The sequence below is a fragment of the Saccostrea cucullata genome, unplaced genomic scaffold (assembly GCF_032062105.1).
Source record: "Saccostrea cucullata isolate Sc308-1 unplaced genomic scaffold, CSIRO_AGI_Scuc_v1 ctg160, whole genome shotgun sequence".
NCBI lineage: Eukaryota > Metazoa > Mollusca > Bivalvia > Ostreida > Ostreidae > Saccostrea > Saccostrea cuccullata.
In genome coordinates, this window is record NW_026938254.1 from 116726 (window position 1) to 141529 (window position 24804).

The window sequence follows — 24804 nt, forward strand, 5'->3', positions numbered from 1 at the left end:
ACATGTAATAGTATGTTTAAGGAGAGGATATGTACATGTATATATGCAATTATCTTTCATAAGCACTGAGCAACTATAGCAGCTGGCTGTCGTTTATGGAAATCCATACTATTCATTTTTTTATGAAGAGAAACTAAGGTTAAAATTAATGTCAAAACGTAATCTTTTGATAAGCCTCTAGCTGGTCATAGTTAAGGATATCAATAGGTAAATGCTCGACTTTTGGTCATTTAATTTGAATTAGAAATGAGGAGTAAGATAACTGACAAGGGGAACACATAATGTAACATGAAATAATTCGAGGTTTGCTTATTATAGTTACTAATGATTTGCGCTCTCGATCTACAGCTTTAAAGTTCTTTTCCGTTGGTTAATTTTTTTTTTCATTTCATTTAAAAAAAACATAAAGGGGGGGGGGGGTTTAAAATATTCAAAATTGGCGTTTATAACAGAAAAACAAAAAATAAGAGTTGTGCATAATATTATTATAAATATCATTTGATTTGCGCTTTATAGAGATATTCGGGTTGTTTTCCTTGCGTTTTAACGCCAAAGCTATGCGTAAAAAAACGTGAAAGTTTATAACGCGAATTTTTTTTTTTTTTTTTTACCTAACGAACTGCAGCTAAATAAAAATGTGAAAATGTTTTAAAAGTTTACCACAGTAATTTTGTCGCTTTTTCTCTAATACTTGAAATATGTTAATACATAATATATGAAATGCATATGGCAAAGGTATTTTCGTAGATCTGATTTCATTCACGTTACGGTTTTTGAGTCTCGTTTCCTGTAATTAGACAAACCATTTTTGGTCATTTCTGCGTTTTATTTCAATGACCTAAATTATTCACTAACAAATATTTTTGGCGACACTGATTTGTAAAAAAACAATGCTTTCAGTTTCAGTTTAATTGGATTCAAGTTCTCTTCGTTAAATAAATATCATGGGAAAGTCAAGTAAAGATAAACGTGATGTATATTACAGACTGGCAAAAGAAGAAGGATGGAGGGCTAGAAGTGCGTTCAAACTTTTACAGATAAACGAAGATTTTAACTTGTTTGAAGGAGTGAAGAAGGTTGTAGACTTGTGTGCAGCACCAGGTAGTTGGAGTCAAGTGTTAGCCAGGAAGTTAAGAGGAGGAGACTGTAAAACTGAAGATGTCAAGATAGTAGCTGTTGATCTCCAAGCGATGGCCCCGATCCCTGGTGTTATCCAATTGCAGGGGGACATAACGAAGAAGTCAACGGCACAAGAAATCATATCTCACTTTGAGGGAGAAAAGGCGGATCTAGTTGTCTGTGATGGGGCACCTGATGTAACAGGTCTTCATGATATTGACGAATACATTCAAGCTCAGCTTCTCCTTGCTGCTTTGAACATAACAACGCACGTACTCCGCACTGGTGGGACATTTGTTGCTAAAATATTTCGAGGAAAAGATGTCACTTTGCTCTATTCCCAGCTGCGCATTTTCTTCCCACTTGTTTCAATATTCAAACCTCGCAGTAGCAGGAACTCTAGTATTGAGGCTTTTGTTGTGTGTCAGAATTATTCACCACCAGAAGGCTATATTCCAAATATGTCAAATCCCTTACTCGATCACAAGTATGATACAGATTACAACAACCTTGAGGGGCCTAACCGAGTTATTGTTCCCTTCCTTGCTTGTGGAGATTTGAGTGGATTTGATTCTGATAGAACGTATCCGCTGAATCTAGAACAGGGTAAGGATTATGTATACCATCCCCCAACTCAAGAGCCAATTAGACCCCCATATGAAGAGGCTTGTCAACTTAGAAAGACAGATCAACTAGCTAAAATAGCAGATCCTAAAAAGGAATCGTCAAATGCGGCTAAAGAAAAAACAGGAGATACCATTCCTTCTCCAATAGATACACTTCCAGATTGTTTTGATGAAGACATTGACACTGACCGCACTGAACAAGATGTTATGGAAGATTTATCAGAACTTCAAATTGGATAAATAACATTGCATACATTCACTAGTTTATCATGTTGAAATGCATATATACATGTGTTCAAAATAAAAATATGTAAAATTAATGATTTCTCTTTTATAGTTTATGCCAATTAAAGCACATGTCTTTAACTTATTAAAGTAAAGGTTATGGGCTTAAGTCATTGCCATTCAGAACTGACAAAATGAAAAGTTTCTACTACAATTTTTTTTATTACATGTATTGCCTTAGCTGATTACTAGTATTTGGTTAGTAAACATATACAATAAATTAAATAAGTGTGTTTTTCTCTGCAAGTGCGGAGTATGTTAAACATAATGTTTACTACAATTCAGTAGATTTATTTAAATATTACACATGTCATTTCACTCCTCAATAAAAAAATCTTATGAATTGTGACCTGAATAGTAAAAGATACCTCACTCAGATAGAGTCTGACTAGTTTAAAAAGAAATTGAAACAAGAGGTCCAAGGGTCCTTACAACCTGTAAAGGATTCGTAGAATGCACATTAATAGTTATATTATACTGTAATAGTCATTTAATGTGCAACAACTTCGAAAAGTGGATCTGTTTGCTTGCCTATGTATCATTGTATGCTGTTGCTACATGTAACTATTCTATTATTTGTCACTTTCAAAATTTTGAAATCAAAATAGTGCTTGACTCTGAAACTACAACTTATTCCGAGTAAAACTACACGTAACACAAACCATTGTCATTTTTATTATGAACAAGTTGATCTGACCATAGAAACCTTCGAAAGGTTTTTTCGTATGTTTGTATTCTCGTAAAATTAAATGCCTTTTCATAATTCTTCTTTTCAAGTGAACTATCTGTTATATCACGATTCTAAACCATATGTGAATAACCTCTCAATCATGATTAAACAAGAGGTCCATGGGCCACATCGCTCACCTGAGCACTGTGGCTAGGAAAAAATCAAAAATCAATCCAGTATTGAAAAGCTTCTTTGCAAAAGTGGTCCCGACCTACTTCTAAAAGGGGGGGGGGGGGGGCTGGTATGATTTGAATTTACTTGAATCTACACTAATGAAGAATGCTTACATATCTCTTTGACTTTAATTACAGTGGCTTTTTTCCCTCTAAGTTTGAAATTTCATTTTGACCCTAACCTACCCCTGAGTCATGATTTAAATAAAATTGAATTTACATTGCCTGAGGATGCATGCTTCCACATTAGTTTCATCTTTCCGGACCCAGTGGTTCTTGAGAAGATTTTAAAACCATGCCTACAAATTTTCACCATTTCTAAATTATCTCCCCTTGAAAGAGGATGTGGCCAGCCCTTCATTTGAACAAACTTGAATCCCCTTTACCCAAGGATGCTTTGTGGCTAGTTTGGTTGTTTGCCCAGTGGTTCTCGAGAAGAATTTGGACATGTTAAGTTTCCAGATGAAAAGACAGCTAGATGGACAGACAGACGGACTACAGACAGATTGTAATCAGAATCACATGAGCTTTCAGTCTAGGTGAACTACAAAGAAATGGGAGCGTTTGATTGACAATTGGCAGGAATCTGGTGTACTTGAAAAGTGAAAACTTTATGAAACTGTTAAATGAAAATTTATACTCTTTGGATACATTACTTTCCTTTGAAATACTAGTACGTAGAATCAAAAGATATTTTTCCAATTGTACATTTTGATTTCCTTGTAAGTAAGTTGAAACAAGGCTAGTTGATTTGGTACTAAATGTTTCATCTCTACGCAATTTTAAAGATAGTTGCGTACAAAACAAGCATACATAACGGGCGGATCAAGCACTTACCCCCCCCCCCCCCCCCCCCCCATACATACTCTCAAGCAAAGATTCACAGATTTGTATTGAAAAATCTAAGGTTATCGTAAATACTATCTTTATTTTACGTCCTTTATATAAAAAAAAGTTTACCCCCAGTCCGAACAAAACAACACACACACAAAAAAAACCTACACATTTCATAACTACGGAAGCCTTAAAATTGAATGGATTTGTATTATTTCCGAAGAGTATAAAGAATTTTCTTTAAGAATTTGAATAACTTTTTTGGGGGTGGGATGCGGGTGGGCTTTAAAATAAAGAGTTATATGATATGTTAGTTCCTTCAAAAGATCTAGATCTAGATTTGATAAAAACGGTACAAACATAGTCAACACAGCCAAAGATGACGAGAATCCAATATCAAATGAAACATCGCATATTACATACCAGGGTATAATATACAAGATATATAAGAACAAGTAGAATATTTTCTACCATTCTCTTTTAAAAAGTATAATAGAGAAGGTGACTGGAGGAAACTAAATGTGTGAGAACCTATCTATTCAATATATAAGTAAGACGTACAAATATATAATCTCAGAAAACGTATTACCCCCCCTCTCTCTCTCCACTAGGCAAAAAATAAAGGGGGGTTCCAACCCCTGGAACCCTCCCCCCTCTGGATCCGCCAATGCATAAAATATGGAGAGAAGATCCAGGGGCCTTAATAAAAATGAACTTTTAATATCCTAAAAATCCTATTTTTTAAATGTGTTGTTTTTTTTCCGTCATTTTAAATTCCTAGATGTTTGCAGAGAAACAAAGAAATTGCTGTATCATTTTATTTACCATTTTGCAAGACATATCACATTCAACATACATATAACAACATCAATTTCATAAGAGAACATGTACAAGATAAATGTCAATTTTTCACATCAGTGTCAATAAATCTCTCTATAAGATTAAATTATTTTATAAATTAAAAATATTTTAACACTAAGAGAACTGTCGTCAATTCCTCTTCTGTTTTTTCTCCTGCGATCCTTTCTTGGCGGACTCCTGTTCCATGCTTTCTGTCAGTTTCCGTACAGTGTCTTCGGCTGCTGGACAATATTTACTGTACTCCATTGTAAATTCTCCCTGTCCTTGTGTTAGAGTTCTTAATTCAGTGGAATATCCAAACATCAAGTTAAGTGGCACCTATTAGTTTTAAGTAATATACAAAGTCAACACAAACACAATAGTGGTCTATATACACTGTACATGTATTTTGAAATTCATTATGTATTGTAATACACATCCTTTAGTTATTTACTACAGAACAAGAAAATCTTAAAAATTGCCTTAGATGAATAAAGAACACAGGTATTTTTCATATATTTTTTAATACTTCATTAATTTTATATGAAAATCAATTCTTGCAAATCCAACTATAGTGTTACCTCGCAATATGAAGAGAAGTACCCCTCATTAGAATCTGTTCCTAGAAAAATAGCATTCCTCTTGGTCAGTCCTGCTAACACAGCACCTTGATATTCCAAGGGGGCGTTAACTTCTACTGTCATAACGGGCTCCAACATTGCCCAGGAGTAAGTGTAGGCTGCAAAAAAGGGAAGTAACTCTTACAGACATATCAACATTGATAAACACTATTTTTGAAAGTTTGCACAACAGATATTTACTTAATATTCTCCCTCCTACCATGTCCTTGGGACAGTAAAATCAATGTTAAGCCGTTTTGTACACCTATCAGTCCCTAGTAAAGAGAGCATTCTGTCAATGTAGACTTACTGTCAAGGCCTGCTTGGAAGGCAGCTTGTTCAAATGCCCAGTCACTACTGTCTACAGAATGAGCATCACCTGTAAAACATTAACACTCTGAAAACACCATTCAATAACAATTACAACATCAATCAATAAGAATCAGAACAATTTCTTAAACCCAGGGTTTACACAAGCAGTCAACTCTAACACAGCTGACGGTGTTAAAACAAACACCACACAACTAATCCTGGGTGTTAAAGCCCATCTCATATAAACAAAATCAACTAGTAAAGTCTCATTTATCTGTGTGCCATTAATCTGGACAATGAACTTTCCAGAGAATATTCTTTAAATGATTTTTTACATTATTCAGTCTAATTCATCAAACATATGAACATTTTATTTCTAATACTGACAATTTACATACTTCTTAACAATTTTTAAGAATAATTCATTGTATGATAATTTCGCTACATTTAATTTTCTGCAAATATATTGGATAATAACATCTAGTAAATTTCCTGCTGTACAGTGTCTACATGTATTGAGTGGGTTATTTTTCCTAGAAAGGAATCAGTTATCTGGACAATTCATTTATCTAGGTAATTTCTTTTGTTACAAAGGTGTCTAGAATAATTAAGCCCCACTTTACATAGTAATGTGGATGCATGGCTATCAAGGCCAGAGTCTTGCAGGTTCCCTAGTATTTCTCTTAATTACCATCTTTTAACTTGATAAGAACTCCTGATACTCTCTGTTCAGCTATTGGTCCCTTTTCATAACACTTCCTGAAACCCTAAAACAGAAAATGACTAACGTGTGAATACATGCCACTGCTACTAAGACTATTACAATCGTATCTTTTGTGTTGACTAAAATGACTTACCTTTTCAATAGCTGGGATGTAGCTTTTAGGGATATTTGTTCCTTGGGTGTGATCTTGGAAAATCAGTTTTGTGTTTTCCTCTGGTGGTAAAGGCTGTGGAGAATAATGATTTTTATTATATAGTCTATTCATATTCCCTATATAATCTATACAAGCGCAAACAGTTCATAACACTGCATATTCACTGAATTTGAGGCCGTATTCACCAAGGGTCATTGCGCATGCAGAGGCATTGTGACATCACAATCGATACCTCAAACAGCATTGTAAACAATGGTTGCAACGGCCACGGTGAGCTAAGTATTCGAGCAGGACAAATATTATACAAACCAATTGCAGGGTTATTCTTAAACATTTGGACGTCTTACAAAGTGAAATTTGGAGAGGAAAACACAGAGGTGACAAACTGCATGTGCAATTTGGGTATTATTTTTTTTCAATGACGGAAGTTCGTAAATGAAAGTGGTGTTGTCTTTCAGCCCTCAGTGTCTTATTTATTCAAATTCAGACTATATAATAAAACAATTATGGACTGTTTTGGTGTTGAATATGGTTTGTTATTCACAAAAAAAATATCCATATTGACCTCCGCTTCGCCTTGGTCAAAATGAATATTTTTCTAGTGAATAACAAACCATATTCAACACCAAAACAGTCCATAATTGTATAATACAATGTATTTGTAAATCATCTTATTTAAAACAAACCATAAAATCAAGTGAAGAACTAAAATACAGTAAAACTTGTTTAGCACTAACACGGATATTGCGATTTCACAGATATACTGAAATTATCTTGGATCCCCAGCCATATAAATTTAATGATTTCCTTATACAGATAAAATGAATTATGGATATAATGAATTACAGATATAGCCAAGTAATTTCATAGGTCCTAGTGACTTGTTATAACCAAATTTTACTGTAAATTATATTTCTAAAGTTTTATTAATTCATTCCTTTTAATCATAGAAATAGATCACATTTCAGTGCTTGTTAAATGGAATTCTTAAACTCTGACTGAAAAGATTCATATTTGTTAGCAGCAATGGCACATACATGTACAAGGTATCTGCTTCCAATGTCTAAAATTATTCATCAAAAATGCACTATAGTTTGGCAATACTCTAACATATCACAATCCATGGAGATTTTTTTTTTATTTTAAATAGATCCTGAACATTTTAAGTTTGTTTAATTTTGAATTGTTTAATTCAGGCCTGCCTATTTACCATTTTAATACTTCTCTTAAATTCAATATATCATAAAACAAAATCCAACAGACCCCTCCTTGTTGTTTCTTTATGAGGAAGAACTACAATTATTTACACTCCATCCAAGAAAATCTTTAAAATTTACCACTGGTTGCACCCATATATAGAACCAATGGAAAGTCACAGAATTTCCTTACCTCTACTGTTCCTATAACTCTAGCGTATTCTCCTCTACCACCAGACTGTTTCTTGTGCCAGTAATCAAACCTAGGATAAAATAGGATTTTTAAATGACAATAAATTACAATTTCATTATAATGCTGCACCTTATCTTCATTATTGAGGCTTTTAGAAAATTTAAGTATGCTTTTGAAAATGTATCAAAACTAGAACATCCCTTCCCCAAAATGATTTTTAACCATGATTATTTTCAATCAACAAAACTTAGTTTGCAGATTATTACAGATGTGAAATTCATGAAAACTTTTACAGTAAATTTACACATGCATTCAGAAAATTAATTTTATTTGCCATGAGCATGTGAATATAAAGCCACTTACTCTACGGGTTCCAGAAGAGTTTCTTTAAATGCAACTTTTGGCTTTCCCAGTATACACTTGGCTTTGTATTCCCTTTCCAGTCTCTGTGAAAGAAGAGAGATTTGGTTAAAATAGGAGTATGGTAAAATCACTTATTTTCATGCTGTACCATTTTCATTGTTAAAAGAACAAAATACTGGCTCTAGGGTATCTGATTTCTTAGTTAGAGAAACATCTAATTGCAGTATGGGGGATATGAATTCATGGGAATTTTCATAACATAAAATCAAGGAAATGACCCTTAATCCCCATGAAAATTAGTGATTTCACAGTACATATGTCAAGGAAAGATTAGATACTGATAGACAAAGTTCTTTTCTAAGTTCATTTAGATAAGTACATTTACATATATATGTAGGATTGGAAAAGGGCAAAAATATGTACTTGAGCATAAATTTCCAGATGTAATTCTCCCATTCCCGTTGCAATGGTTTCTCCTAACTCTGGGTCAAATGCCACTTTAAATGTTGGATCCTCCTTTGTAAATCTTGAGATCCCTTTGGAAAAGTTTTCCTGGTTCTGCTTGTCCACTGGTTTTATTGACATGGAAATAACAGGATCTGGCACATACATAGATTCCTAAAAAAAAAAAAAATTAAAATTAGGGGTTATAAAACACTTCATACACACAAATTTTAAACTATCTTCAACTATTATCATAATTTCTACATGTACTTTTATTATATTAAAATTGCCTTCTTTTTTCATATATCATATACTTGTAACATTATCATCCTTAATAGTAAAAGGCAAATATACTTTCATTTAATACAAGTACTTCTTTTTATTCCTTACCCTGATGTAAAATCCTAATGTTTTAGATGCACTAATCATAGCCTTGATTATATAGACTGAATCATATTTTAATTTACCAGTATAAAAAAAAAACACTCGGTAGATAATTGCTACAGACCAGAGAGAGCTGTGTGTTTCCCTTGTTGACAAATGTGTCTCCTCCAGCACAGTCCACACCAAACAGAGCACAGATGTCTCCAGCGTAAGCCTCCCCTATATCCTGCAGGAGAAAAAGAAAAGTCACATAAACTCCTTGTATACCAGTACCCTTTCAGCATTTTCACATTTCCCAACATGAATCGCAATAGTTTTCAGAAATCATTCTAAGTAGGCAACTACATGACAACTGTCAACAGTTTTCACAAACAAACCTTCCAATAAAATCAAACTATTTATAGTAAATCTAAATCTGATCACAAAAATTTGTGCACTGCAGTCTCTCACCTCCATTTCATCTGCATTCATCCGAACCAGTCTGGATACGCGGACTTTCTTGTTGTTCCTCGTGTTAATAATGGTGTCCCCTTTCTTCATTCCACCTTGATAAACTCTCATGTAGGTCAACTGACCAAACTTTCCAGCCTGATAAATAAATTTTTTAGACATAAAATGTTTTGCAAAATACAATGATTAAAAAAATCCACATTACTTACATGTTAAAATATGACTACAAACTATTAGTTTTTAAATCCTTTTAAGAATATTACATGTATCTAATAAGACATATGGCTTAAAGCAATAATGTCTTGAACTTGTACCTCCAGCTTGAAAGCTAATCCAACAAATGGGTTCTCCGTTGTTCTCTCTGAGCTTAGCAGAAATTTAGTTGGATTTCCGTTTTCATCCAACCTGCAAAATATAATAGGTCATTAAATTTGTGTAAAAAATGATACCTTTATCTTCTGTACTAAATTATAATTACATTACCACTGTTTTTGCCTGAACTTACTCTGCATTATTGAGACAGATATTCTCGACCTCTGTCGGGTTGGGGAGGTAGTCTACCACTGCATCTAGTAACGGCTGTACACCTTTGTTCTTCAGAGCTGTCCCCATAAATACAGGTGTAAAGGCCCGCTTAATGCAGGATCTTCTAATGGCTGCCTGATCAGTGAAGAAAATTGAAGCATCAATTTACAGTATTTCATTCAACTTTGATATATACACGTATATATATACTTCCATTCATATCCATCAATATACTACTTATGAATGGATGAATGGTCCATAAAACTTAACGAGGTCAATGAAAACAATGATGTGATACATGTTTTAAATAGCATTACAAAACATTGAAAAAGTTTTCTTTATAACATTTTTCAAAGCTAAACAAGTCATATGCATCAAATATGTTTATGCATCCTTACAAAGTTATATAGCTACCTTAATATCATCATTTGTAGGTTCTTTTTCTTCCAGAAACATCTCTCCAAGTTCATCATCAACATTTGAAACAGCTTCTGTAATCACAAATTTAATCCAGTTTGTCAGTTCACGACTAAAACAGAACTACAGTCAATTCTCGAATTATCGCCATTCGATTCATCGCCATTTTTGCAATACCGCCATGATTTCCCGAGAACGTTTTTCCTGCTATATAAAATTCTCTTTATAACGCCAAATTCACATACCGCCATCTGCCTCCCTGTTTTCAAAATAAACGTCCATTTTCAAGTGTCAATTATCTCGATATACCGCCACAGGTGCTTGTGGTCAGTGAAGCGCGGCTAATTGGTTGAGACTATCCATGTTGTAAAGCATGCAAAGCCAGAGGAGGTATATGCAATTAAGTAATTAAATAAGAATTAATTTAACGTAAAGTGTTATAATAATTTTGTTTTCTGTTTAATAAAAATCATTTAGTCACTGCTTCGCCAGGAAAGCGGTCGTTGTTAAAGAACACTGATAACGATATTATTCTGATGATCTCGGATTTAAACAATGCAAAGTTTGCTTAAAAATAATTATACGGTAAAAATTGTGAAATTTTCATTAACAATGATGTCATAAAGAATGAATTTTTTCAAGAATTCATTTTATGTACTATCGGCTATATATTAGTTATGACGATCGACCCAGCATGTTTTTTATTGATATCAGATGTGCAGATTTACATGCATACACATGTAATCATCATTATTTTATAACTGCACATTTTGTTTTAGCGAAATTGTACATATAAAAATTACTTGAAGTACAGCTTACTCCACTTATATTGAACTCGCTTATTTTGAAATTCCGCTTATTTTGAAATAGAAATAAATCCTCAGTTTTTGCCTCTCATATTCTTTGCATTAAAATAACGGTTATATTGAAATCGGATATATTGAAATTTCGCTTATATTGAAGCCACTGATCGGTCCCCACAGGTGATAATGAGTTGTTTTCATAACGGTTATATTGAAGTACTTCCTGGCGGCTGTCGTTACGGTTGGTGACAGAAATTATGCCTGACTGACCAGTTGATATACAAAGGTGTGAATAATTAAGTTTTCACCTTATGTTTTTTCACACTGCATGCTCTTACGAAATAAAATTTTTCACTGTTAAATTCTTTGTGTCCACATATATGATACGGACATATCGCGACTAAACATCTAATCGTAATATAGTTACTCCCACAGATCTAGGAAAAAAACATAACTTTGAAATTGAATACGTACTGTTGGTGGCTATTGATATGCCTAAATTCTAAATAACTAAGAGATTGATTAGCCCGAGTACACTTACGATGAAATGCAAGCAGCGTTCAGCAGTACTCAACCGTTTAAGTTCGGTGAATTTTTTCCAAAACGTACCAGGTAAATAAATGTGATCGGGGAATAATAATTAATGAGGTTCAAGATTGTCTTTTCAATGAAACAGAAATAAAAAAAATATTTAAACTTTCAAGGACTCATATTCCATGTAATCTGTTCACTGTTGTAGACGATGACAAAATTAATTTATTCGGGTTTGTTCTTCTTTATTTTAGATCGGGATTGAACTTGAAAAATGGCGGCTTCACGATTTCGCTTATATTGAATTACGGATATATTGAAATGATTTGCATGGTCCCCTGAATTTCAATATATCCGGAGTAGGCTGTATTTTCAAATTTAGAAATATGTTTTTATATACATATACATGTGTTAATAAGAATAGAAACGCTACATGTAAATGGTATTTCTAAGAACGGTAACTCTACTTCCTATTTCCTATAAAAGATGGGAAATTCAATTCATCGCCAAATTCGTTATACCGCCATGATTTCTAAATTACAAAAGGTGGCGGTTTATCGAGAATTAACTGTAATTCTAATATTTAATACTTGACTTAAATGGGCTTTCAACTGGATATCTAAGTCTGTTACAGGTTAAATATCTTCATTCAAAAGGGACAAACACATTATGGAAGCAAGTTAACATTTTCTGCATGTAAGAAAATATCATCAATCCAAACATGATTCCTATTCAGCAGGCTGTTTATTGTTTATCAAAAACCAGGATGTACATTTATCACATACCTATAAGCTTTTGTCTTCTCTCTTTGGCCTCAGTTCTCAGATGAGCTGGGATTTCATCTTCAATAATATTTAGACTACAAAAAAAAAACAGCATATGCAGGATACAATTTGAATGATATTTTTCAAGCCTAATTTTAAGATTTTGATTAATTTTAACCAAAGTTCTATCTTTAATATTGTCAGCAAGCCTACATCCACCTAACATGATCAAAAATATAGAACTGAACTATTTGATTGACTAGTGTTTTATTACTTTGTTTTCGAACTGAAACACAGTCTCTCTCTACCTATTAAAAATTGCATTTTGTAATATTATGATCCCAGTTAGTCATATGCTATATTTCAGCATTTCAATATTTCAGGAAAGAGAGCAGAGTTTTGATTAGAATACACTACTAACCCACATGGCTCTCCAAAGTACAAGGCCTTCATTTCAATGAGATCTACAATGCCCTCCTGGTCTTTCTCCAGTCCAATGGGTAATTGTACAAACTCTGCATTGTGATTCAATTTGGACCTAGAAAAACAAATTAAGAGGTATTACAATGGCCTATCAGTGAAAATTTTGCAACATTTTTCAAACTACATGCAATGGGATGAAATGACTTTATTAAAAGAAAGGTTTTTAAAATTGAAAAAAGAAAACTTACTTCAGCTGTGATAAAACTCGAACTGGATTGGAACCCAATCTATCCAGCTTGTTTATGAAAGCCAGACATGGTACATTATATCTCTTCATCTGTCTATTTACGGTAATGGTCTGACTCTGAACTCCCCCCACTGCACAGAGCACAAGCACAGCACCGTCCAATACACGTAAAGCACGCTCCACCTCCACTGTAAAATCTACGTGCCCCGGAGTGTCTATAATGTTAATGTTTGTACCTTTCCAGTTGACATATGTTGCCGCTGATTGAATTGTGATTCCGCGCTGTCGTTCCAGCTCCATAAAGTCCATTTTTGCACCAACATTGTCTCTTCCTCTCACTTCGTGCATTTCTGCCAGTTTTCCAGTGTAATATAGAAGACGTTCTGTGAGCGTGGTTTTGCCAGAGTCTATGTGAGCAGAGATTCCAATATTTCTTATCATTGAAGAGTCTAATGTCACATCCTGTAAATGTAGTATGATATTCATATGCTGTATATTTCTAAGAAGGTCATGATGGAATACCACATGAAGGCTGGGTGTATAATCTATGAATTCTGATAATATATTTTTTTCATCTTTTTTTTAATTTTCTTTGTTTTTACAAAATACTCTTATATAAATTTATTCAATTAATGTCAACTAACATCTGCACAATACTTTGTTATTTTGGCAGAGAGTTTTTGACGTAGCCTAACGATAAGTGTAAGTACAGTTGTAAAATGGAAGTTGTTAAACTTACCCCCGTTTTACGTGCAGAGTAATTTCTAACCGCACATGCCACGCAAGGTGTGAACTAAAATAAATATCAAATGATATAAAAATATATAATCATATAATCTTCAAGTCAATATTTCTCTTAATTTCTATAGCTGTAAACGAATTACGTAAATTACAGTTTAGAGGAAATTCTGGTGAAACAGTTGCATAAATACATTTTCACAATGAAACAACTGTATTATTTTAGATTCAAGTCTAAGGTACAAACCTTTTGCATCGGAATACCATTTTTCAGTGAAAGATACAGAATACTCGAAAATCTTTTAAGGATCGTCATTTTAAATATAAGACTTTTGCCGCAGTTGACATTCACCGGTGGTCCATGTGCGTGATGTAAACTCTCTACTGCGCAAGCGCATACATAACAGGAAGTTTAAATCTACTTTCATTTTCATGTGTACGGTGAGAACAACATAAGCCATACAGGTAAACAAGGTGAAAAACTAAATTAATTATCTTAGACTGCTTTGTTTTATTTTTGATATTATCAGATTTTTTAAAAGTCATTAAAGAACTGCCATTTTCATAATTATTTGAGAATACATGTAACACCTGTTAGTGTTATTGACAAGTTTTCTGGTGACATACACATGTGAAGCAGCTGTCAGTTGTGAATTTTGTGAAGACCAATACCACAGGCACCAGAATTTTTATCAACCAGTCGCCCAGTAAGCCAAATATCGAAAAATTATGCCCCGCTATAATATACAATTACAGGAGATAGAATTTTTCGATATTTGACTTATTGAACTAAGAAGTTCAATAAGTCAAATATCGAAAAATTCTATCCCCTGTACTGATTCCCCTTGTACCTATACTCATACTGATTGATAATACTAGGAATTCAGGTGCCTGTTCTAATAAATTTACTATACATATATCAGACCTTAACAATTCATTTTTGTAACTTTCTGTATTCTATCCCATTCATGGCTTAATATTATAATACTAGAATATTTTCACGCATTTTGACCATAAGATTAAAAAAACTAAGAAAATACTACTAACCAGTTTACATACCTTGATAGAAGACCTAATACATTGAGAGGGACATTATAATTGTGTGCAGGTCAGATGGATTTGTTCACAGGTGGCCATGAAGTTAGGTCTGAAAAGACGTCGGTACAATTTGGTCTTAATAAATCTCACAGAGATTACAGTTGGTAGAGTCTAAGATTCAGTGTGTACGGGTATAATTTAAATCTTTGAAGAAAGAGGAGAAAGAATTAGTGCTAGAAATGAGACGGGGTTGCTGTTGGGAGGGGGGCCGGGTAGGCACAGATGCGAGTCAACTTCATGCACAAGTGCGAATCAGGGGAGAGAGGCAAATTAAAAGAAGTGCCAGAGAAGAGCCTTGGTTGCTGTTTCGGGACCTGGTAGATGGCTCATCTTGGTGACCAGTTAACTTGGTAGAGCACCTATGTCCTGACTGGAGATTCAGGGGGCACTCTGGGGGTGTGAGTCCTAGTCTGGTTGCATCTTCCTTCTTTCTATTACAATCTTAACTTTTGGGGAAATAAAGTGCAATTTCGAATTTGGGCCTATCCTTCTTCCTGACCCGTAATACATGTTTGTACATAAGAAAACTGTATTGCGAGTTTTCTTGGGGGGTGTCAAATTTGGCGTTTTTCCTGCTCAAAGGTATGCCAATAATTTTGGCGTAATTTATTTTAACGGTCACAGGGTTTTAATTCTTTGCAGATTTACACTAAGAAGAGTTGCAAATATTTTAGCCATTAAAAATTTTAGCGGGCTACTTTCAAAAGCTAAAATACTATAGACCTACTTTTTTCCAGGGGGTTATAATTCTGCAGAATCTCATTTCTGTTGAATCCGTGTTTAGATAATTACGCAGATTTCCTAAACTGTCACTATATGCCTTACATTTATTTACATTTACAATAAATTTCCGCTGAAAATTTGTGACTGCATACATAGCGTAAATTAATACCAAGCAGAAAAAAAGTACTTCTACAGTAAGCCAAAATTAGCACCACGCTAAAATAACCCAATATATGATAATAATCAAAAAAAGAAATCTATTATGATTCAGAACAACATAGAATGCATGCGCGGATCTAGAAGAGGGTAGGGGGTGTCAGGACCCCCCGGAATTTGCAAGTTTATTAAATTTATATACTAAAGGAAGAAAAAAGTTACCTTGGACCTCCCTCAGAAAACGCAGAAGGTTTGAAACACTAGAATTAATAGACTCCCCCCTTTTTTGGACTGGGGTGGACCCCCCTAGAAAAAATTCTGGATCCGCACCTGAGTATGTATTCAGTACCCATGCTTTCCCAATGTCTTTTTATCATCAAACAAGTGACACCACTTTATGCACAATTTATGTTTGTGTTTATTGTCATGAGTGTCATAATCTCATTAGACAATTTAGGAACTTAATCTGCATTTTCTCAGTCTCAAAAATGCAGTGGGTGTAATGGGACTTAACTTGTGACGGACTAGTGACTGGTCCAAGGGCAAACAATGATTCTCATCCACTGAGCAACTCAGAACCCGATATACTGTAACTATACATGTATACCAGTCTTACTATAGTCTCCTAACTGGATGGCATTTTTTAAACATGTGTATAACAGGAAGGGAGAAAATGTATGGCTGGACCGGGAATTGAACGCAGGACCCCTGTATCTCCAGTCGGATACTTTACCAACTGAGCTATTATCCAGGCCGATATCCATGACCCAAACCATTAGGCCATGCAAAGTGAATTCCTTGGTTCTCAGGCCTTTTTTCAAGAAATATAACGAGGGAGGGAGGCATTTTTTTTTTTACTTTTTAATTGCTCCCAAAACATGATGAGGCAGCTTTTTAAATTGTACAAAACCTGGCACAAAAGTAGAATATACTAAGATACATAATTCTGTATATCAGTTTTTGATTTCGATGAACGGTGTTGCCGTGGTTACTAAAAATAGAAATTTCTGTGAAATTCTTTCAAAATGCTACTTCTCCTACAGTTTTAATCTAATTTCAGTATAACTTGACACACAAGTAGAATACACTAAGATACACAATTCTGTGTATCCGTTTTTGATTTTGATGAACGTTGTTGCCGTGGTTACTAAAAATAGAAATTTCTATGAAATTCTTTCAAAATGCTACTTCTCCTACAGTTTTGGTCTGATTTCAGTATATCTTGGCACACAAGTAGAATACACTAAGTAAATAATTCTGTGTATCGGTTTTTGATTTCGATGAACGGTGTTGCCGTGGTTACTAAAAATAGAAATTTCTGTGAAATTCTTTCAAAATGCTACTCCTCCCACAGTTTAGGTCTGATTTCAGTATAACTTGGCACACGAGTAGACTACACTAAGATACATAAATCTGTGTATCGGTTTTTGATTTCGATGAACGGTGTTGCAGTGGTTACTAAAAATAGAAATATCTGTAAAATTGTTTCAAAATGCTACCCCTCCCACAGTTTTGGTCTGATTTTAATATAACTTGGCACACAAATAGACTACACTAAGAACATAAAGAGACTTTATCAACTATCATTATTCTATTTTTTGCTGTAAGTTGTAAAGTTTCAAATCCCAGCTGCTTAAGTACTTTTCTCTTCCTTTGCTATAAGTTCAAACAGTAGAGCTTCAGTCTCGACAGAGACTTCTGGTTATTTTATTGATTTAGCAATAAAAAGGGTGAATGAGGCACCCTTGGAACAGATGAGGGAGGGTCTGAGAAATTAATTTTTTTAAGGCCTTACATTTGTTAACTAATTTTAAACATGGCTTTGATACCTGGCCTATTCTGGAGAATATATGTTTATCTTGTGCCTATAAGCATCGCTGCATGTATGTAAACCTTCCCACAATGTGGAGATGCACTCGGGCCATTAACAGATCAGGGGCATGGTTTGAACGACTTTATTCTGCACTACCGGAGAATATGCTTGCAAGTTAAAACAGATGGCTAGACAGAACGATTATCACCCCCGGAACTTCGTGTGAAAGGTCTTATTGAGAATTCTAATCCTGTTTTCTTGTCTTATTAAAAATTAAATCTGCTGTGGAACAAAATCATTATATTGTAATGGGAAATATTTTCTGCTGTTGTCCATTTTTTTGCCCCTTTAATCAAATAATATTCAGGGGGTATATACAGGTTTTACCCTGTCTGCAAAAAATTTATGTAACTCTTGATTGGGTGGGGCTATGGCTTTTATATTTCATAGGTTTATTCCTTTTGACAAGACCTTTCTTTGGGTATCATATCAATTTTAATGACCTTAGAGTTTGACCCACTTTTCCCAAAAATTTCCTTCAACCTTGACCATAACTTTTGAACAGCTAGGACTTTCATACTTCACATGTATATTCACAGTGACAAGACATTTCAATGGGTATAATATTGACCTTTTGACCTTGATTTTAGAGTTTAACCCCTTTTTTAAAAATCTTTAACCTTTACCATAACTTTTAAATTGATCCCATGACCTTGACCTTGGGGTTTGACACACTTTTACCAAAAGTTTCGAACTTTAACCTTGGCACTTACTTTTGAATAGCTGGTGCTAAGGCTTGCATACTTCATATGTATATTCATCGTGACAAGAATTTTCAATGGGTATAAAATATTTTACCTTGACCTTAGAGTTTGACCCACTTTTAAAAAACTTAAACCTTGACTATACATTTTGAACTGTTCGTACTAGGGCTTTCATATTTCACAGGTGTATTCCTTGTAACAAGACCTTCCTTTAAATACCAACAATTTTGACCTTGGGGTTTGACTTGCATTTGAGAAACTACAACCCTTGCCATAAGCTCCTATTTGGGGGCACCAGTGTTTCACAAACATATTTTGTTCCTCTTTGGATTGGACAAATAAGAAAAATTACTTGTACCAGGTACTTGCCAAATATTCCTTTCATGAAATATCCAAATGCACATAATACCCATAGTATTGTTATTTCATTCATGCAAGTTTGATCCAAGTAGGACTTGTTAAATTTTAACTAGGACCCTAACCTCAAGGCAGGGATATAGATTAAGCTCATCTCAACTTTGTCATGGTGAGCTAAAAATGAAAATGTGTCAACACAATAAACATTTACAAATGCATAGAATTTTATTAAAGTAAATTCACAATATACAATGAGGGAAAACATAACATACAATTTACAATTACTGAAGTGAAAGAAAATAATAATGACCATTTAGTCATCAGATATGTGAATTGCACATTTGAAAGCCATGGTTGTTCCCATGGGACCTCCCACTAGAACAGGTTTATGGTGTTAATAGCCGGGAGGGCCAGTCCTCTTGGCTGGGGGGTAAGAGACTTTGTATTGGACATTCTGTTGCCCCCTCTCTTCACATTATCTGTAGATGGTTGCCTTATTGTGCTCTGCAAGTAAAAACAAATGAAGAGATTATATACGTGATAAACATATAAATTTAAACTCTAAGGCACTGTCTCTGAAACAGAAGCAGAGGAAACACATTGTCAACATAATATTTCAATCAGAAGTACATGTAAATCATCACATTCATGCAAGTACAATTTATTTTAACAGAATATTCAATTTTCAAATCCTGCTCAAGTAGCCCAGGAGTAGTGTTAAGCACATAGGTGTCAGAAGCAAATTGAAAGTGGGGGGGAGGGGGTGTTAATTGAAAGTGGGAGGGCTAGACCATAAAAAAAAAGGTTAACCCCAATTTTCGATGCTTATATAATGTCTATCTTTGCCAAAAAAAAGTCTAACACCCCCCCCCCCTTTTCTGATGGCTATGAAGCGAGTGTTTGCATGGATTCAGCTGAGGATTTTCTCAAAACAATTATTTAAGGATATATATTTAAACTTTCAAATCCATTCCTCAACATTAGACTTGCAGTGAATTTGTGTTACATTAATTTGGCATTCAAGGATTGAACTTTCCAATACATTCCTCAAGTACATTAGACTTGCAATGAATTTGTGTTACATGTACATGAATTTGGCATTCAAGAATTTAATTTAAAAATATATATATATATATATATATATATATATATATATATATAACAATGCATGTACTTTCAAACACACAAGTTTTTTTTTACATAATAATCATGATCAGGTAATTAACACTTTGATCATGGTTAGCTGTCTTGGTTTTTTCAATAATGTACTGATAATATTTAGCTCATCTGAGCCAATTAAAGGCCCAAGTGATTTTTTAGCTCCACTGGTCAGAGACCAGAAGAACTTATATGATAGTAATGCGTCCGTCTGTCTGTCTGTAAACAATATTTCAAAATGCTACTCTTCCTACAGTTTTATTTTTATTTGAATATAACTTGGCATACAGGTAGACTATACTAAGGTACATAATTATATTTATTGGTTTTTAATTTCAATGAACGGTGTTGCCATGGTTACTAAAGATATAAATTTCCGTGAAATACTTTCAAAATGCTACTCCTCCTACAGTTTTGTTCTGATTTTAATATAACTTTGCACACAAGTAGACTACACTAAGATACATAATTCTGTATATCGGTTTTTGATTTCGATGAAAGTTGTTGCCCTGGTTACAAAAAATAGAAATATCTTTGAAATACTAAAATAAAATTTCTCCAAATACAGTTTTGATTTGATTATAATTTAATGTGGCATGCACATAGACTACAATGAGATACCATCATTTTAATTAAAAGCTACTCGTATAGTTGTAGTCTTATTGCAATCTTGCCACAAAAAGATACTTAATCAAGGATCATTATTCTATTTATTGCTGATGTAAAGTTTCAAGTCTCAACTGTTACTTTTCTCTTCCTTTGTTATAAGTACAAACCAGTAGAGCTACAGTCTCGACAGAGACTTCTGGTTTCTGATTAAAGTTTCTCATCCATCCATCTATCTGTTAATTTTCAATTTTTACTCCTTTTTTTCTCCAGAATCAGTGAACCAATTTTTAACTGATCTTAAATTGGCAAAAAGAATAACTGCCTTTTGAAGAGGAGATAATCAAGAAACAATTTTGAAACAAAATTAGGCCACAAAAGATGAAATCCATGTGAAAGATTCAATTTCTATGATAGTACATATTTACCAGGGGTCAAATTTTTTTGGTTTAATTGAGGAAAATACATTATATTGGTTCATAGGACTGGGGGTTTGATTCCTTGGATGAAAAATGGTTGAGTATTAATGGTAGATAAATTATATTTGTGGTGGACAAAAATTTGTGGCTCTCTTCGTACCTCAAAAACATGAATATGAAAAAAAGTTCTTGGAAGTCTTGTCTTGAACAATAAGGCCATGTAGGAGTCAGGTGGATTGAAGTCGGTTTGATTTAAATTGCCTTGGGGCTAAGTTGAGACCAACATGTCTGTCTAACTTTTTCATATGAATACCAGGTAATGAAAACATTTCTTTTTCTGAAAAAAAAATGTAGATGAGCATTGTGGCCTATGGGGCCAGTGAACTTAAAAGTTTTTAGAAAACAAAGAATCGCCTCTTCAATGTCAATGATCTCTAAATGAGACAGATATTAATTATATAAGATGCAAGAACTGAGAAATCACTACAGTTCATACAACTGGAATGAATAACTCATAACTTTTATGTTCTTTACAGGATATTGGTAATTACTGATGTTGTTTGGGTATATCTATAAATTTTGAGGAGGAGTAATTTTTTTTCTTATGCACAGTATAGTATTTTTGTGGAATTAAAGACATCAAAAACTCTGGAGAAAATGTAACAGTGTTAACAGATATTTCTAATTATGTAAGTAGTTTGTGACAAAAAAGGGATCAAAAATGGAATGTATTAATGCATTATATATCTGATTGTTGTGAGGCAAGAAATGAAACAGTAAATTACCGTACCGGTATATCAAATTTACATATCACTTCATCAAGTCTTTATTTTTTATTTTTTTTATGTTTAATATAATTTTTTTCCCCACCTTGTACCATATCTTCTGGTTTCTAGCAATCTTCAGAGTATTATCATGATCAAAATTTATTACTTTTTCTTAAAAAATTTTGCAAATTTTACCTTTCAGTCAGTAGCTACATGTACCAGTACTCCTAAATAAGTAAATATTTAGGATGCAAAAATAACAAGATGATTTTCATAAATATGTATAGGCCTCAAAAATTTTTTTTTTACAAAATGAACTTCAAATAAAAATCTTGTCATTTTAGATGGGAGCCATTTTTTCGGCAATGAACTCGAGTGCAAACCCAGCTGAGAGCAATGAACAATATGAGGCAGTGGAATCCATACGTAATGGCGACTTTTACTGGTTCAAGGCCATTTATAACCGCAACAGTCGAAATGTGGACAATGAAATGTTAGTCAGTCTCATCTCGCTTATTATACAGTATGGGCGGGTGAAATTTTTAAAGTTTCTACTCGAGGAGGAAAATTGTAACGTACATATCAAAGAAAATGGAAGCCGGGACTCTTTGTTACATTTGTGTTCAAATTCTAAGACTACAAACAATACAATTGACTGCTGCAAGGTGCTACTCGCAAACAAAATTGATATCAATGTGAAAAATGTTTGGGGGAGAACGCCCCTTATTGGAGCTCTTGTAGCTTTCAGGTATAAGTTAGCAAAAGTCCTCATTGCTCAAAATGCCGATGTAAACATTTGCGACTCCAATGGACTTTCCCCAGTCATCATTTGCTGCAGCTACGGAAACTTAGAACTGCTTGAATTACTAGTCCAAAATGGTGCCAGTATCAATCAAACAAACTCCTCTGGAAAATCAGCACTTCATTATGCCATAGTGGGAAATCATACCGAAATCATTGATTTTCTCTTGAAGAAAAATTGCGAAATCAACACAATGGACAAATACGGCATCACACCCCTACATGTCGCCATATGCAAGTTTAATGTCAAGGCCACAGAAAGACTCATCATGTGTGGAAAATCTGTGGAAAATGAGGCGTTTTCCACCTCCTATGTGGACTACTGCCTAAAGATTGTGTGGAGTACAGGAATACGATCTATTACATTGAATGAACAAATTCTCCAACAAGCCAGTAACAGTCTGACTTGCATGAGGATGGTAGTGAGAGCATTCGGATTCAGATTAAAACCCACAGTGCTAGAGAAACTCAGGCGATTGGAATCTAACTTTCTTGGCCAGGGAAACTCCAACTCCAAAGAGCTGATGAGTCTTTTGTCGGACTTGTGCCAGCTGATCTCGTATGTTGAAAAAGTGACCCAAGAAAAAAGACAAATCAATTCTCCCGAGTCCCTTCAGGCAGTGTGTGTTCATAGATGCCGTGAACTTTGGTTAAAGGGAAACACAAATGTTCTGTATATGTGCAATAGATTACAACTTCCCCAGTATACAAATGACATGCTCACACTGGCTTCTGGTACATAAAAAAAAATCAATGAAAAATTAAAGCTAATTTAAACCCTTCTCAAAACAACAGGATGAACTTTTTTCACCCAAAATCTTCAGAATTTACATCATTATTACCTCCCTTTGCAATGCTCATCCACATATATAAAGTGAATTTATATTCAGGCTCTAACTTGGTAATAAATGGACAGAATGCCACAATGTTAAAATTCAAAGTTATTCTGTAGTAATAATTAATAATATTAAAATTAATACAACAAGATTTTAATTCCGTTTATAATCATGCATAAAGTCGGGAAATTCTGTCTTGAAATCATGTAGGCAATAAATCCATTTGAGTCTTCAACACAATATTCTGTCACTTATTAAAAATAAGTTTTCTACTGCTGATTAGTCCCTGAGCTTGATGTTTACTGCTATGAGTTGAAAAGGTGAATGGAAGTAAATAGAATGACAGTCACAGCTGTGTAAAAAAAATATTTAATATAAAAATGAATAAATAAGAGTTAGCAACTAGGATTATATAAAAAAAAATAATAAGTGAATAAATAACCATTTAATTCATAGTGTCTGTGCTATGCACTTTCCTATTTTCCTCCATTTCCATGTGTAAAACAAAGCAGTTGTTAGAACAGAAATCAGCTTAACTCCTATACCTATCAGTTCAGGGGCTTTGTTGAAATCTATGCTGGAGATTTTATTGTGTTAATTTGAATATTTGTAATACTAATATACAGATATTATCTTCAATATTGTATATTGATGCTGTACAAGTTGTAAATTTAGAGGATGTTTTCCTTCTCATTGTACCAGCTTTAAATGTTGGATATATAGAACGTACAACTCAGTGCTTGCAATAATAATTATGGGAGTTACTCCCCTTGAGTCTGGCGATTGTTTGTGAATGTTGTATTTTGTTGTCCAGTTGTTAATTGATCTTCAATATTTTAAAATAAAGTTTTCAATTCTAGCTAATGTTTTTACTCTTCCAGACTTATATACGTTTGAAGACAAAATGAGAATTTCAAATATGTATGTGTACATTGTAATTTCTAACCCCCCACCCCACCATCTTGAATTAAGACTCAACTTTTTCTTTACTGTACATCAAACATTAATGGTTTGAGGAGAAATATGGCCCTAATGATTTTATTTTATAGCTGTATGAAGATAAAGCATATTGAAGGCTGCAATTTTTTTTTTACAATTCATCAAAGTCTCAGGATATGAATTTGTCAGTCTGTACATGACACAAAAACAGTAAAATTTAACCTGGCCCACATAGCTAAGGGTTTCATACTCCAGGACCATCAGGTTGCTTAGTTTAATGGCTAATTTTTGGGGTGGGTGGGTGGGGGTTGAGAACCTTTAAAATTCTGGGATTTCCTATGTAGTTTATATGTACAGTGAGTTCATTAATATTGAGGTGGAGATCCCTATGTAGTTTATATGTACAGTGAGTTCATTAATATTGAGGTGGAGATCCCTATGTAGTTTATACGTACAGTGAGTTCATTAATGT

The 24804-nt window shown here is 33.9% G+C and overlaps 4 protein-coding genes across 5 annotated transcripts in view; 2 read left to right on the forward strand and 2 right to left on the reverse strand.

Annotated features, from left to right (window-relative positions):
- The first annotated feature begins 877 nt into the window (after nt 1-877).
- LOC134249825 (tRNA (cytidine(32)/guanosine(34)-2'-O)-methyltransferase-like) lies at nt 878-2018 on the forward strand. The gene has a single exon (XM_062732196.1). It carries the CDS (start codon nt 945-947, stop codon nt 1983-1985), a length of 1041 nt encoding a protein of 346 aa, XP_062588180.1. The 5' UTR covers nt 878-944; the 3' UTR covers nt 1986-2018.
- A 2555-nt stretch (nt 2019-4573) lies between these two features.
- Nucleotides 4574-14270, reverse strand: LOC134249770 (elongation factor G, mitochondrial-like). Its single transcript, XM_062732114.1, has 18 exons — nt 14143-14270; nt 13897-13950; nt 13159-13619; nt 12909-13025; nt 12509-12582; nt 10387-10463; nt 9953-10107; nt 9762-9852; nt 9448-9585; nt 9122-9223; nt 8593-8787; nt 8170-8252; nt 7807-7876; nt 6397-6489; nt 6231-6306; nt 5538-5606; nt 5189-5346; nt 4574-4946 (listed from the first exon to the last, which is right to left on the reverse strand). Exons 1-18 carry the CDS (start codon nt 14209-14211, stop codon nt 4758-4760), a joined length of 2271 nt encoding a protein of 756 aa, XP_062588098.1. The 5' UTR covers nt 14212-14270; the 3' UTR covers nt 4574-4757.
- A 68-nt stretch (nt 14271-14338) lies between these two features.
- Nucleotides 14339-24252, forward strand: LOC134249771 (serine/threonine-protein phosphatase 6 regulatory ankyrin repeat subunit B-like). Of its 2 annotated transcripts, none has more exons than XM_062732115.1 (2): nt 14339-14360; nt 22101-24252. In XM_062732115.1, the coding sequence occupies exon 2, from the start codon at nt 22101-22103 to the stop codon at nt 23298-23300; it is 1200 nt and encodes a 399-aa protein (XP_062588099.1). In that variant the 5' UTR covers nt 14339-14360; the 3' UTR covers nt 23301-24252. The 2 variants fall into 2 exon arrangements, with proteins under 2 accessions (XP_062588099.1, XP_062588100.1); XM_062732116.1 differs by having other exon boundaries at nt 14341-14369.
- LOC134249772 (neurofilament medium polypeptide-like) overlaps nt 19013-24804 on the reverse strand; it is a 40948-nt gene continuing 35156 nt past the window's right edge. Inside the window, 1 exon segment of the mRNA XM_062732117.1 lies at nt 19013-19310. Within this exon segment, the coding sequence (XP_062588101.1) occupies nt 19182-19310 (129 nt within the window). The 3' untranslated portion in view covers nt 19013-19181.